Raw genomic sequence first — 15,575 nt, 5'->3', positions numbered from 1 at the left:
CTCCTACATTATCAGGATAGTATTGACTCACTGGTGGCCCAGTGAAGAGGAATGCCCAAAAGTATATGCCTCCTGGACTTTGGCTGATGCTGAATGAAGATACACCCAGGTAGAGAAGGAAGATTTGACTGTCATTGAGATGGACAGCATGGAAACAGACTCTTTCCATGCAAGTTTCACAACATCCTCACGAGAGGAACGAGACCAGAATTGCATGCAATATTCCAAAAGTGGCCTGACCGAGGTCCTGTATAGCTGCAACATGACCTCCCAACTCCTGTACTCAATACTCTGACCAGGAAAGTATACCAAATGCCTTCTTCACTATCCTATCTATCTGCGACTCCACTTTCAAGGAACTATGAACCTGCACTCCAAGGTCTCTTTGTTCAGCAACATTCCCTATGACCTTATCATTAAGTCTATAAGTCCTGCCAAGATTTGCTTTCCCAAAATGCAGCACCTCACATTTAGCTAAATTAAACTCAATCTGCCACTTCTTAGCCCATTGGCCCATCTGGTCAAGATCCCGTTGTAATCTCAGGTAATCTTCTTTGCTGTCTACTACACCTCCAATTTTGGTGTCATCTGCAAACTTACTAACTGTACCACTTTTGCTCACATCTAAATCATTTCTATAAATGATGAAAAATAGTGGAGCCAGCACTGATCCTTGTGGCACTCCACTAGTCACAGACCTCCAGTCTGAAAAACTACCCTCCACCACCACTTTTTACCTTTGACCAGTTCTGTATCCAAATGGCAAGTTCTCCCTGTATTCTAACCTTGCTAACCAATCTCCCATGGGGAACCTTGTCGAATGCTTTACTGAAGTCCATATAGATCACATGTACCACTCTGTTCTCATCAATCCTCTTCGTTACTTCTTCAAAAAACTCAATCAAATTCGTGAGATATGATTTCCCACGCACAAAGCCATGGTGACTAGCCCTAATCAGTCCTTGCCTTTCCAAATACATGTACATCCTGTCCCTCAGAATTCCCTTCAACAACTTGCTCACCACTGATGTGAGGCTCATTGGTCTATAGTTCCCTGGCTTGTGCTTACCACCTTTCTGAAACAGTGGCACCACATTAGCCAAACTCCAGTCTTGCGGTTCCTCACCTATGACTATCGATGACACAAATATCTCAGCAAGGGGCCAGCAATCACTTCTCCAGCTTCCCACAGAATTCTAGGGCACACCTGATCAGGTCCTAGAGATTTATCCACTTTTATGCATTTCAAGACATCCAGCACTTCTTCTCTGTAATATAGACATTTTTCAAGATGTCACCATCTATTTCCCTATAGTCTATATCTTCCATATCATTTTCCACAGTAAACACTGATGCAAAATACTCATTTAGTATCTGCCCCATCTCCTGCAGCTCCACACAAAGGCCACCTTGCTGATCTTTGAGAGGTCCCTTTGTCCTTAATGTATTTGCAAAAATCCTTTGGATTCTCCTTAACTATTTTGCCAAAGCTACCTTTTTGCCCTCTTGATTTCCCTCTTAAGTATACTCTTACTGCCTTTATACTCTTCTAAGGATTCATTTGATCTATCTTGTCCATGCTTCCTTCTTTTTCTTAACCAAACAGTTAATTTCATTAGTCATCCAGCATTCCTTACACCTACCAGCCTTTCCTTTCACCCTAACAGGAATATACTGTCTCTGGACTCTGGTTACCTTATTTCTGAAGACTTTCCATTTTCGAGCCATCTCTTTCAAGTCCCCAATCAGAGTTTGAAAGATCTTGCCTAATACCGTCAAAATTAGCCTTCCTCCAATCAGAAGGAATCAGAAAATTTCTTGTACACACTTAAATTCCTCTCCATCTAAACCCTTAACACTATGGCAGTCTCAGTCTATGTTTGGAAAGTTAAAATCCCCTATCATAACCATCCTACTATTCTTACAGATAACTGAGATATCCTTCCAAATTTGTTTCCCAATTTCCCTCTGTCTATTAGGGGGTCCATAATAAAATCCCAATAAAGTGTTCATCCCTTTCTTATTTCTCAGTTCCACCCAAATAACTTTCCAGGAATATCCTCCCTCAGTACAACTGTAATGCTTTCCCTAATCAAAAACTCCACTCCCCCTCCTCTCTTGCCTCTCTTTTAGGGCTTCCTGTATCCTGGAACATTAAGCTGCCGGTCCTATCCACCCCTGAGCCATGTCTTTGTAATTACTACGATATCCCAGTCCCATGTTCCCAACCATACCCTGAGTTCATCTGCCTTCCCTCTCCAGCCTCTTGCATTGAAATAAATGCAGCTTAATTTATCAGTCCTACCTAGTTCCCTGCTTCATCCCTGCCTGCCTGACTGACTGTTTGATTTGCTTCTTTTCTCAACTGCACCAGTCTCAGATTGATTTCTTTCCTCACTATCTCCCTGCATTCCCACTCCCCCCAACTTAATAGTTTGAATCCTCCTAAGCAGATCTAGCAAATCTCCCTGCCAGTATATTCATCCCCTTCCAATTCAGGTGCAAACTGTCCTTCTACCCCATAAAAGATTCCTATGATCCAAAAATGTGAATCCTTCTCCCATATACCAGCTCCTCAGCCATGCATTCATCTGCTCTATCCTCCTATTCCTGCCCTCACTAGCTCGTAGCACTGGCAGTAATCCAGATGTTACTACTCTCAGGGACCTCCTGTTTAAATTCCTGCCTAACTCTCTTATATTCTCCTTTCAGAAACTCATTCTTTTCCCTTCCCATGTGATTGGTTCCAATGTGTACAATGACCTCCTGCCGGTTCCTCTCCTCCTTGAGAACATTCTGCGCCCTCTGAGATATTCTTGATCCTGGCACCAGGGAGGCAACCATTCTGATTTTTCGCTGCGAGCCACAGGAACGTCTGTCTGTGCCTTTAGACTAGACAGTCCCCAAACATAGTTGATCTCTTGGAACCCGACGTACCCCTTATTGCATTAGATAGGTAAAAACAATGACTACAGATGCTGGAAACCAGATTCTAGATTAGAGTGGTGATAGAAAAGCACAGCAGTTCAGGCAACATCCAGGAGCTGGAAAAGCGATGTTTCGGGCAAAAGCCCATCATCAGGAATAGAATCTATTCCTAATGAAGGGCTTTTGCCTGAAACGTCGATTTTCCTGCTCCTCAGACCCTCATTGCATTACAGCCAGTCTTGTTACCAGAAATTTGGTTGTTCATGCTACATTCCCCTGAGAATCCATCACCCCCTACATTTTCCAAAACAGCATACATGTTTGAAATGGGGATAGCCACAGAAGTCTCCTGCACTACCTGCCTACCTCTCTTACCTTTCCTGGAGTTAACCCATCCATGTGAACGTATCTGCAATTTTTCTCCCTTCCTGAAACTGCCATCCATCACATCCCTTGCTCTTGAAAATTCCTCATTGCCTCTAAGTGTCTCTCCAACCAATTCATTCGATCTGATAGGATTCACAACCAATGGCATTTATTGCCGATATAATTCACAGTAACCCACAAACTCTCCCTAAACTCCTACATCTGACAAAAAGAGAATATCACTCTACTGAAGGCCATTTTTGTTTCTTTCAAATCTACAGACCCAGAAATTAGCAATGTCTTATTCCTCTACAAAACACTGCTCCAGGCTAACTTAATACCTACAGCTTATATTTTTAAGTTTAACCACGAGACATATCTCAATAAAACATATAAATCAAGAAAGAACCCACTCTACTCACTACTGCAGACTTACTGTAAGGCCATGCTTAAAATATGCTTTTATCTATGACCTCTTCCAAACAGGTTTCTTTAAGATTAGTTGTGAATTTCATTGTTCGTTACTTTTCCCAGATGTACTCCAATGTCCAGTGATACATGAATTCAAACAGCAAAGGCACTAACTGCGCAGGTTCACTGCTGTGTCAGTTAGCAGTGTAGGTTTCTCTCTCTCTATCTCCCTCCTCTGCACTGACCTCACCATGTGCTGCCTTTGTCTGTCTCTTCACCTTTAAAAGTGCTGTTGTTTTGACTTCTTTTTTTCAAGTTCCAAAGCAATGCAACAGCATATAAAACAGTAATTGCTGCTTCTGGAATTTGAAGAAATCACCTCCAACACCTAAAATACCTCAAAGAAGGAACAGCCTGTTATAGCCAGAAATTTTTCCCATCCTCCATCTTTCAAACTGTGATATTGATTCAGTCCTGGCAAAACTAAAACAGCAAGTGGTGATGGGGAAACCAAAAGGGCCATCACAACCAGAGCTGAAACCTTTTTAAACCTGGTGAGACAAAATCACCTTTGAGGATGGCACATTATAATGGAGAAAAACAGTAATTGTCTCGAGCAAAGATCACCACTTGGTATGGGCTGAACTCCATCAGGGTCATCTAGGGGTTTCCAAAATGAAAATGTTGGCAACAAGTTATGTCTGGTGGCCAGGATTGGGATGCTGACATGGTTGCATTTGTGGGGTAGTGCCAGAGTGCCAAGGACAAAAATTACCATAAGCACTTCCTCCACCGCATAAACCCTAGATTTGGTTCTATGGTCCTTTCACGGTGTTTATATTTTTAGTAATTGTCGACGCCCATTCAAAGTCATTTATATGCATAGTGTTCATTCATCAAACACGGGGACAATGATTGAAAAGACGCAAGCATCTTTTGCAATACATAGACTCCTGGAGGCTTTGATCACAGACAATAGGCTATCATTTACCGGCAGGGAATTCAAGTATTTCCTCAAGTTAAATGGCATGCAGCATGCAAAGACAGCTTCATTCATTGATCCTTTAAAGGTCTGGCAGAAAGAGCAGTCCAAACTTCAAAGACAGATTGAAATAAACAGCTGACATCTTCCCTCACTACCAAATTGCCCCAGGTCTGGTTTGATTGGAAGACCACCCCTGACCCAACTACAGTGACAGCTCCAGCAGACTGCTGATGGGGAGAATACTCTGCACCTGGTCTTTTCAGACCAAGAGGGGAGTTGGGGGGGCCTGGTGGGTAAAATAGCAGCAAAACTCATTTAAGTAAGAGAGGCAGTTTCCTACAAACGGTGATGTTTGGTGTCAAAACCACGGAAATGGCCGTGTATGTATGTTTAAAAGGCATGCTCAATGTGAGATCAGGTCCCATGATGTACGAAGTTCGGGTAGGAGATACGGCACTGAACAAGCACACTGACCACATGAAAGCTGGAGCAGCGCAGGAGCAAAGCATAGCTGTCCCCTCAGAACAGGCAGCAAGGCTGTCAAAATCCATGGGTTCTTCCCCCCCCCACCTAATGTTGAAGAAACTTCAGTGGATGAGATGGAAACGGCAGACATGGTAGCCTCAATGGCATTACCACCCAAAGATAAGGAGTTTCAGCCAAGACGTTCCAGGAGCAAGAGGCTTCAATTCAGTATACAATAACAGCATCCAAAACAGAGTTGGAGGAACTAGACCTGATGTGAAAATGCCCCAGGAGAAGCCACAGGAAAAAGGCCGACATCCCAGGACTTCAAGGGGAAGAGTCTCAGAATAAGAGTTCCCTGATTGGGGCTGTTAACATGGCCCAATCAGAGTCCTGGCTGACAGATAAAAACAGGATTGTACCTCTTCTCCCTCATCCACCGTCCGGACACGCCTTGGCGTGCCCATTTGCCACCGGGCGGTGGGGATCCCCAGTGGAGGCTCTCTACGCGGGAGTCCTCCCCCTTTATCTCGGGGATCTGGGGTGGAGGGTGCTGCACGCAGCAGTTCCCTGCAACCGCAGATTGTGATGGTTCACGGACTCCCAGCCCAACTGCTTGTTCTGTGGCGCTGTGGAGTCTGTGGACCACGTGTATATTGGGTGTGGGCATTTGCACTCCCTTTTTGATTTTCTTAAAAACCTCCTCCTCTGCTTTTGGTTGCACTTCAGTCCCACGCACCTGATCTTTGGGCACCCGGTACGGAGGAGGGAGAGCAGGTCTGAAGACCTCTCATGGGTCTGCTCCTGGGCCTGGCCAAACTGGCCACCTTGTGTCTCACACCTGCACACACACACCATGGGGGAAAAAAAACAGAATTGTCAGGTGTTCTGCTCACTCTCGAAGCCGGTCCTGTGCTAACTAGGTCAGCATCACGTACTATGCATGCGTAAATAAAGGGCGACTTTGTGACAAGAACGCAGTCATAGAGATAGAGATGTACAGCATGGAAACAGACCCTTCGGTCCAACCCGTCCATGCCGACAAGATATCCCAACCCAATCTAGTCCCACCTACCAGCACACGGCCCATATCCCTCCAAACCCTTCCTATTCATATTTCCATCCAAATGTCTCTTAAATGTTGCAATTGTACCAGCCTCCACCACATCCTCTGGCAGCTCATTCAATACACGTACCACCCTCTGCGTGAAAACGTTGCCCCTTAGGTCTCTTTTATAACTTTCCCCTCTCACCCTAAACCTATGCTCTCTAGTTCTGGACTCCCGACCCCAGAGAAAAGACTTTGCCTATTTATCCTAGCCATGCCCCTCATAACTTTGTAAACCTCTATAAGGTCACCCCGTAGCCTCCGACACTCCGTGGAAAATAGCCCCAGCTTGTTCAGCCTCTCCCTGTAGCTCAGATCCTCCAACCCTGGCAACATCCTTGTAAATCTTTTCTGAACCCTTTCAAGTTTCACAACATCTTTCCGATAGGAAGGAGACCAGAATTGCACACAATATTCCAACAGTGGCCTAACCAATGTCCTGTACAGCCGCAACGTGACCTCCCAACTCCTGTACTCGATACTCTGACCATCTGACCAATAAAAGAAAGCATTCCAAATGCCTTCTTCACTATCCTATTTACCTGTGTCTCCACTTTCAAGGAGCTATGAACCTGTACTCCAAGGTCTCTTTGTTCAGCAACACACCCGAGGACCTTACCATTACGTGTATAAGTCCTGCTAAGATTTGCTTTCCCAAATGCAGCACTTTACATTTATCTGAATTAGACTCCATCTGCCACTTCTCAGCCCATTGGCCCATCTGGTCCAGATCCTGTTGTAATCTGAGGTAACCCTCTTCGCTGTCCACGGCACCTCCAATTTTGGTGTCATCTGTGAACTTACTAACTGTACCTCTTATGCTCATTTATGTAAATGACAAAAAGTAGAGGACCCAGCACCGATCCTTGTGGCATTCCACTGGTCACAGGCCTCCAGTATGAAAAACAACCCTCCACCACCACCCTCTGTCTTCTACCTTTGAGCCAGTTCTGTATCCAAATGGCTAATTCTCCCTTTATTCCATGAGATCTAACCTTCCTAAATCAGTATCCCATGGGGAACCTTGTCGAACGCCTTAGTGAAGTCCATATAGATCACATATACTGCTCTGCCCTCATCAATCTTCTTTGTTACTTCTTCAAAAAACTCAATCAAGTTTGTGAGACAAAATTTCCCACGCACAAAGCCACGTTAACTATCCTAAATCAGTCCTTGACTTTCCAAATACATGTACATCCTGTCTCTCAGGATTCCCTCCTACAACTTGCCCACTCCTGAGATCAGGCTCACCGGTCTATAGTTCCTTGGCTTGTCTTTACTGCCCTTCTTAAACAGTGGCACCACGTTTGCCAATCTCCAATCTTCCGGCACCTCACCTGTGACTATCAATGATACAAATATCTCAGCAAGAGGCCCAGCAATCACTTCTCTAGCTTCCCACAGAGTTCTCGGGTACACCTGATCAGGTCTTGAAGATTTATCCGCCTTTAACCATTTCAAGACATCCAGCACTTCCTCCTCTGTAATCTGGACATTTTGCAAGATGTCATCATCGACTTCCCTACAGTCTATATCTTCCATATCCTTTTCCACAATAAATGCTGATGCAAAATATTCATTTAATATCTTCACCATATTCTGTGGCTCCACACAAAGGCCGCCTTGCTGATCTTTGAGGGGCCCTCTTCTCTCCCTGGTTACCCTTTTGTCCTTAATATATTTGTAAAACCCCTTTGGATTCTCCTTAATTCTATTTGCCAAAGCTATCTCATATCCCCGTTTTGCCCTCCTGATTTCCCTCTTAAGTATACTCCTACTTTCTTTATATTCTTCTCAGGATTCACTCGATCTATCCAGTCTATACCTGACATATGCTTCCTTCTTTTTCTTAACCAAACCCTCAATTTCTTTAGTCATCCAGTATTCCCTATACCTACCAGCCTTCCCTTTCACCTTGAAAGGGAATATACTTTCTCTGGATTCTTGTTATCTCATTTCTGAAGGCTTCCCATTTTCCAGCCGTCCCTTTCAGCTTTTGAAAGATCTTGCCTAATTCCGTCAAAATTGGCCTTTCTCCAATTTAGAACTTCAACTTTTAGATCTGGTCTATCCTTTTCCATCACTATTTTAAAACGAGTAGAATTATGATCACTGGCCCCAAAGTGCTCCCCCATGGACACCTCAGTCACCTCCCCTGCCTTATTTCCCAAGAATAGGTCAAGTTTTGCACCTTCTGTAGTAGGTACATCCACATACTGAATCAGAAAATTGTCTTGTACAGACTTAACAAATTCCTCTCCATCTAAACCTTTAACACTATGGCAGTCCCAGTTGATGTTTGGAAAGTTAAAATTCCCTGCCATAACTACCCTATTATTCTTGCAGATAGCGGAGATCTCCTTACAAGTTTGTTTCTCAATTTCCCTGTGACTATTGGGGGATCTATAATACAATCCCAATAAGGTGATCATCCCTTTCTTATTTCTCAGTTCCACCCAAATAACTTCCCTGGATGTATTTCTCGGAATATCCTCCCTTAACACAGCTGTAATGCTATCCCTTATCAAAAACTCCATTCCCCCTCGTCTTTTGCCTCCCTTTCTGTCCTTCCTGTCGCATTTGTATCCTGGAACGTTCAGCTGCCAGTCCTGCCCATCCCTGAGCCATGCTTCCGTAATTGCTATAATATCCCAGTCCCATGTTCCTAACCATGCCCTGAGTTCATCTGCCTTCCCTTTTAGGCCCCTTGCATTGAAATAAATGCAGTTTAATTTATTAGTTCTACCTTGTCCCTGCCTGTCTTGACTGTTTGACTCACTTCTGTTCTTAGCTGTACCCGTCACAGATCGATCTCTTTCCTCACTATCTCACCGAGTCCCACCCCACCACCATACCAGTTTAAATCCTCCCAAGCAGTTCTTGCAAATTTCCCTGTGAGTCCCCTTCCAAATTAGGTGCAATCCATCCTACTTGTACAGGTCACTTCTAACCCAAGAGATTCCAATGATCCAAAAATGTGAATCCTTCTCCCATACACCAGCTCCTGAGCCATGCATTCATCTGCTCTATCCTCCTATTCCTGCCCTCACTAGCTCGTAGCATTGGGAGTAATCCAGATATTACTACCCTTGAGGTCCTCCTTTTTAAATTTCTACCTAACTCTCTGTAATCTTCCTTCAGAGTCTCAACCTTTTCCCTTCCAATATCGTTGGTTCCAATGTGAACAATGACCTCCTGCTGGCCCCTCTCCCCCGTGACAACATTCTGCATCCTCTCTGAGACATCCTTGTTCCTGGCACCAGGGAAACAACACACCATTCTGCTTTTTCTCTGCTGGCCACAGAAACGTCTGTCTGTACCTCTGACTACAGAATCCCCTAACACAATTGATCTCTTGGAAGCCGACATACCCCTCATTGCATTAGAGCCAATCTCAATACCAGAAACTTGGCTGTTTGTGCTACGTTCCCCTGAGAATCCATCACCCCCTACATTTTCCAAAACAGCATACCTGTTTGAAATGGGTATATCCAGAAAAGACTCCTGCTCTGGCTGCCTACCTCTCTTACTCTTCCTGGAGTTAAGCCATCTAAGTGACTGTATCTGAGACATTCCCCCCTTCCTATAACTGCCATCCATCACATACTGTTGCTGTTGCAAATTCCTCACCGCTTCTGTCTGACTCTCCAACCGATCCACTCGACCTGATAAGATTCGCATCCAACAGCATTTATGGCAGATATTATCCGCAGTAACCCTTAAACTCTCTTTAAACTCCCACATCTGACAAGAAGTACATATCACTGCATTGGCCATTTTTGCTCCTTCACAATCTACAGACCCAAAAAATAACACCGTCTTATTCCTCTACAATCACTGCCCCAGGTTAAATTAATAGTTATGGTTTACACTTTAAGTTTCATCAAGAGACTTATCTCCAAAAACATAATCAAGAAAGAATCCACTGTACCCACTACTACAGCCTTTCTCTTGGACAGACTTAAAACAACAATTATCTGATTTTGTGCTGTGAACTTCGCCCAACAGTTCCTCCAAGATTAGTTGTGAATTTCACTGTTTGTTAATTTTCCCAGATGCACTCCGATGTCCAGTGATAAACGAATTCAAACAGCAAAGGTGGTAACTGTGCAGGTTGTTTCTCTCTCTCTCTCTCTCTCTCTCTCCTATTCGTGAAATTATTCCAATTCTCTAGTTTTATTTAACTGCTGAGAAAAGTTTGTTGCAGTTTTAGAGCTGGACAAAGGCTGAATCAGAAAAAGTGTCCCAATCAGCAGACTCTAGGTGAAAGTAAGAAAAATCCCTGGAGGCTATCAATAGTTTAGTGCAGCTGAGACTGGGCAAAGGAAATCCACAAGCAATATGTGCTTGATTCAGCTGAGAAAGACTGGAGTCTAGATAAATTCAGCAGCAGTTTAATAAAGCTAGCTGTTTGATAAAAGCTCTTTTGAGGTGGTAATAAGACACTTGGGAATAATCTCTGGATTGAAAGATCTATGAAACAAATCTCTCCCTATTTTTACCAGCTGTAAGAACATTTGAGAGACAGATTATTCAACTATTTACGATAAAATAACCAATGATATCAATATCCTTCTTTTTAAGATAAAGTCACAAAGTCCAAAGCAAGAATTAGCAAACTTGAACTCCTTTGTGGGGGTCATTGACTCAGAAGTCATAGATAGCTTCTTCTCTTTAAATTTCTTGGAAGGTAGTCTGAAAAGTATTGCTGAAATGTAATTTCTGCTTTCCTGTTTTAACAAAAAAGGATTGATCACTTACAGAATGCATAAAAAAGATTACTGTGTCAGTTTGTAATATAATAGTTTGCATTAAATGCCATCAGGAGATACATGAGGTATTGATCCCTTGACTGACTTTTGAAAAGATTCTGCAAAATTACTGTTAAGTTGAACCAAGTGATTATAGCAGCAACATTTGTTAAAATATATTAAAGTACATGAAACTTTAAGTGTTTAGTGCATTGTGAGAGTCATGACATACATGTACAGAGAAATGTTGATTATCCGAAGGACACGGGTGGGGAGTATTTCATTCAGTTAATCGAATGCCGGATAACGTAGTTTAGCCGAGCATCGGGACATTGCAATCTTGCTGGATAATCTGATATTCAGATCGTGGAACGCTGGATAATCCAGGTTCCTCTGCATTGAAATTTTGTTGTTTTCATTTTTAAGGTTTTTGTGAAGATCTGTAGCTCAGGTTGTGAATGAGGTATTTGGTTAACTCGCTGAGCTGCTGGGTTATTGTGCACACGTTTCATTACTAAAGCAGGTGACACCATCAGTGCAACTTCTGTGAAGCACTGTTGTTCTGTCCTGCTGAGTTTTTTTTGTGTGGTCCAATCTGTTGAGGTGAGTATCACTTCTGGATCTTTCTGCAGCAAATTGTACACTGGGTGCATGTCTGTTGACGGCCTTTTTGGTTGAAAACCAGACTTTCAAGAACTCTTGTGAGTCTCTGGGTGGCCTGTCCGAGGATAGTAACTTTGTCATAGTTGAATTGATGGCCCTCTTGGTCTGAGTGTACGGAGATGAGGGAGAGTGGATCATGTTGTTTAGTAGCCAGTTGGTGTTTGTGAAGTCGAAAGGCTAGATTTTTTACTTGTTTGTCCGATGGAGTACTTAATGCAGTTGATACAAGGAATTTTGTATACCACCTTGGTCCAGCAGGTTGTGGGTGTGGAGTCCTTAGTCCTGGTAAGTAGCTGGCATAGTGTGGTTGCTGGTTGGTGTGCCATCATAACACCTAGCGGTCGTAACAGCCTGGTTATTACAAACACACTGGCCACCCTACCCTACATGAAGAACATATCAGAATTAACTACCAGGCTGTCACAGCCATTGATATTATGGTGGCACACCAACCAACAGCCACACCACACCAGCTACTAATAAAACCCAAACCAATACAAGTTCAACATGAGTTCAATACTTATATTAAAGGACCAGATAGATTTTTATGACAATCAACTTGTCTGCTGTGAGGCTAACTCTTATTTCAGGAAAACTCTTATTTTCCTGAATTCAAAATTCACCATTCAAACCCATGTACTTAAGCATTAGCCTAGGGTTCTGGGGTTCTACTATCACAGAAACATTATCATGACATGACTGCCTCACCAGGGTTTCTTCAGAGGATGATATCAGAAATCTCTGCTTTTTTTGAGCAATGTCAATAACCTAGATGTGCACAGTACAATTTAAAAATTTATAATGTCACAAATTGCAATGGAAAAATCTTTCAAGAACCTGAGCAGTGAGGATACATTCGAACAAGATAGAGGCTTATGCAATGAAGAAATATGTGGCAGATAAAATTTGATGTAGAGAGCTGTGTCATAGTTTTGATGCGAACAATGAAGAAAGGACATACACAAAAAGGATACAGTTCTAAGCAGGGATATAGGAGTGGAGAACCTGAGGGCTTATGGGTACAAATTATTGAAGGTGGCAGGGTAGATCAAGATCATGAATAATAAGGCACACAGGATCTTGGGCGTTATGAAGCAAGGCAGAGTACAAAGGAAGGAGTTATGACGAGCATTCACAAACTTTGACTGAACTCAAATACTGTCATAGAGTTTCCACACTGTAAGTAAAGTAAGAAAGTAAAGGAAGTAAAAGTAAAGATGTACAGCACGGAAACAGACCCTTTGGTCCAACTCATCCATGCCGACCAGATATCCCAGATTAATCTAGTCCCACTTGCCAGCACCTGGCCCATATCCCTCTAAACCATTCCTATTCATATACCCATGCCTTTTAAATTCTTCAACTGTACTCACCTCCGCCATTTCCTATGGTAGCTCATTCCATACACGTACCATCCTCTGCGTGAAAATGTTGCCCCTTAGGTCTCTTTTGTATCTTTCCCCTGTCATCCTAAAACTATGCCCTTTAATTCTGGACTACCCCACCCCAGGGAAAAGACTTTGTCTATTTATCCTATTCATGGCCCTCATGATTTTATAAGCCTCTATAAGGTCACTCCTCAGCCTCTGACACTCCAGGGAAAACAGCCCCACCCTATTCAACCTCTCCCGATAGAGAATGGAATACATTTCAAGAACAATACACAAGTATTAAGAGTGGGTGTAGAAAACTTTTGTGAATGGTCCTAAAGATTCAGGGCCTCGGTTACATGGAAATATTTGACAAACTGAGGCTGCCCTCATTAAAGCAGTAAAAATTGAAAGTTCATTTTGAACATGTCTAACAAATCATGAGATGTCTGGACAAGGTAGATGGGGAAAACGTTGTTCCCATTTGCATAAAGGTCATGAAGCAGAGGTCACCAATTTGATATGAAAGGAAAATGAACCGAAAATTACATGAGGGAAGACTTTTAATGACACGGTTAAGATCTATTTGTCTGAGAATGTGTGCTCAAGGCAAATTCAATTGCAGTTTTCAAAGAAGAACTGGATAACTATCTGGAAAAAAAGGGAAAGCTTTGGGGGAAAAGTAGGAAGAATGGGACTAGCGAATTGTGCTTCAAGAGCCATCACAGACATATGTTGAGAGGTTACAGCACAGAAAACCAAAATATGATAATTTATTTCAGGTCAGTGTGACTACCATTGGATAGAGATGACACCATCTGCATTAGGTCCAGGTCTTTGAGCAAAGAGAGTCTTTGAGCTAAAAGAACCATGGCTCCACAACTTGATCTCCCCCCTTCAGCAACACTTTTATGAAAGTAGTTTGGATTTTAAAAAAACACAATAGCTGTAAAGTGCATTAACCAGCTGAATGTCTTGACCTATAAAACAATATTATGTATAAAGCTTTGTAATCAATTGCATTTTTTGCTCCTCTAAGAAATAATCATTGAGTTATTAGTGATATATTTGCAAAATTCGATGGATTCTAATTGTTCCAAAATTGTCTCAAGTAACATTCATGCAAATTAAAATATATTTTAAAGTTGTCTTAGCAAAACTGTTTTTGGAAAAAATATGTAAATGTACAAAACTTCACTAGTTAAATAAGTACAGCGTTTTACAACTGTCACATAGTATTTCATACAAATATTTATTGTTCTGAACCAAAATAATGTGCAATTCTATTACTGACGATTGAAATATTTCCACAAAATACATTCAATAATAATAACAACAATCCACAAGACATCAAACTCACGAACACAACATAGCAAACCATTCATGATCCGATCAATCAAGGTAGAATATTTACTAAATTCAACAGTATCGCACAAATGGCCAATTTCAACTCGAATATCATAAATTTGCCCAGAATCAAATCCACGTATTCGTACTACTATGCTACATCATTATCATTGTCTACGTTATTCTTTTGTTAACTTTGTTTCGCAACCTTAGGCATAACTCAACTGGACATCTATCATTCAGCCAACTGCAATAAACACAAATATCTGATATCCCTATGTTTAATTATTGTTATAGCGACCAAAATATTATGGATCCCCAGAATTCCTGTTTGTTTATTTATTAAATCGTGATTCATTTATCACAGAGAGCACCAATGGCACAGAAGGAACTACTGCCCTGATCTTGAAGGTAGCGGCATAAACAGAGACCATCAGCCAATAAGGCACAACACAAAATTCCAGCTGGCACTCGCCACCCACCCATCCATCCAGCCTTCCTAACTAACTAATTAACATCAGATATCCAAACAATTCGCTCAGTCATTTACTTGTCACAAACATGAAGCTTTATAGCAGAAATTTGTCTGACCCTGTAGACTGTAACTTATATTGGTTGAAGCTCATCGCAGCCGTAGCAGTCCTGCTCCAACTTCCGTCCGATCGCGTTTTCAACAGGCGATCCTAACCGTCCAGTATTCGAATGCAGCTCGAGCGACGGAACACAGCGCTTCCGGGTCACGAGATACCATCACCTGCAGCAATCGTGCACTTTGTTTAGGGTGGCAGTCTACTCTGTTTACTTGTTGTCATAGTCAGTATTGGAGCTGTTTCTGTAATCAACTACCTGAAACGTGAGATGCGACATGACTCATTTCATCGTTAGTTTGTGCTGACACTTTCCACTGCCGCGCTCACTTGGATTTAATGTTTCCTGGAAATGACTGAACACGCCGAGCCTTATCGAGTTGCAACCGCCGCAGATTGTTAGGGTCATCTATAGATTGAACAGTGTAAGGAGGATGGGCAACAGGTCAGTCAGTATCTGAAACTAGAGAAAAGACGGATTAAGCTTTCGCCAGTGTGCCACTCATTTTTAAAAATAGTACAAGTCAGTACAGTTAGTGTAAAAGCATATCACTGTAGTTGCTAAATACAAAAGAACCCTAGAAATACATAGCA

At 42.4% G+C, this 15,575-nt stretch overlaps 2 protein-coding genes across 4 annotated transcripts in view; one reads left to right on the top strand and one right to left on the bottom strand.

Annotated features, from left to right (window-relative positions):
- The window catches only part of mipol1 (mirror-image polydactyly 1), a 413,171-nt gene extending 398,021 nt beyond the window's left edge, over positions 1–15,150 (bottom strand). For both annotated transcript variants that reach the window (XM_072568912.1, XM_072568913.1), the window contains exon 1: positions 14,986–15,150. In XM_072568912.1, coding sequence (XP_072425013.1) covers positions 14,986–15,020 — 35 coding nt within the window. In that variant the 5' untranslated portion in view covers positions 15,021–15,150. The remainder of the gene's footprint in view (positions 1–14,985) is intronic.
- A 165-nt stretch (positions 15,151–15,315) lies between these two features.
- Positions 15,316–15,575, top strand: part of slc25a21 (solute carrier family 25 member 21) — a 565,742-nt gene continuing 565,482 nt past the window's right edge. For both annotated transcript variants that reach the window (XM_072568920.1, XM_072568916.1), the window contains exon 1: positions 15,316–15,426. The gene's annotated coding sequence lies outside the window, so the exon portion shown is untranslated. The remainder of the gene's footprint in view (positions 15,427–15,575) is intronic.

The sequence above is a fragment of the Chiloscyllium punctatum genome, chromosome 4 (assembly GCF_047496795.1).
Source record: "Chiloscyllium punctatum isolate Juve2018m chromosome 4, sChiPun1.3, whole genome shotgun sequence".
NCBI classification, from domain to species: domain Eukaryota; kingdom Metazoa; phylum Chordata; class Chondrichthyes; order Orectolobiformes; family Hemiscylliidae; genus Chiloscyllium; species Chiloscyllium punctatum.
The sequence above is the reverse complement of the archived record's forward strand: the minus strand, read 5'-3'. Positions and strand labels throughout refer to the sequence as shown.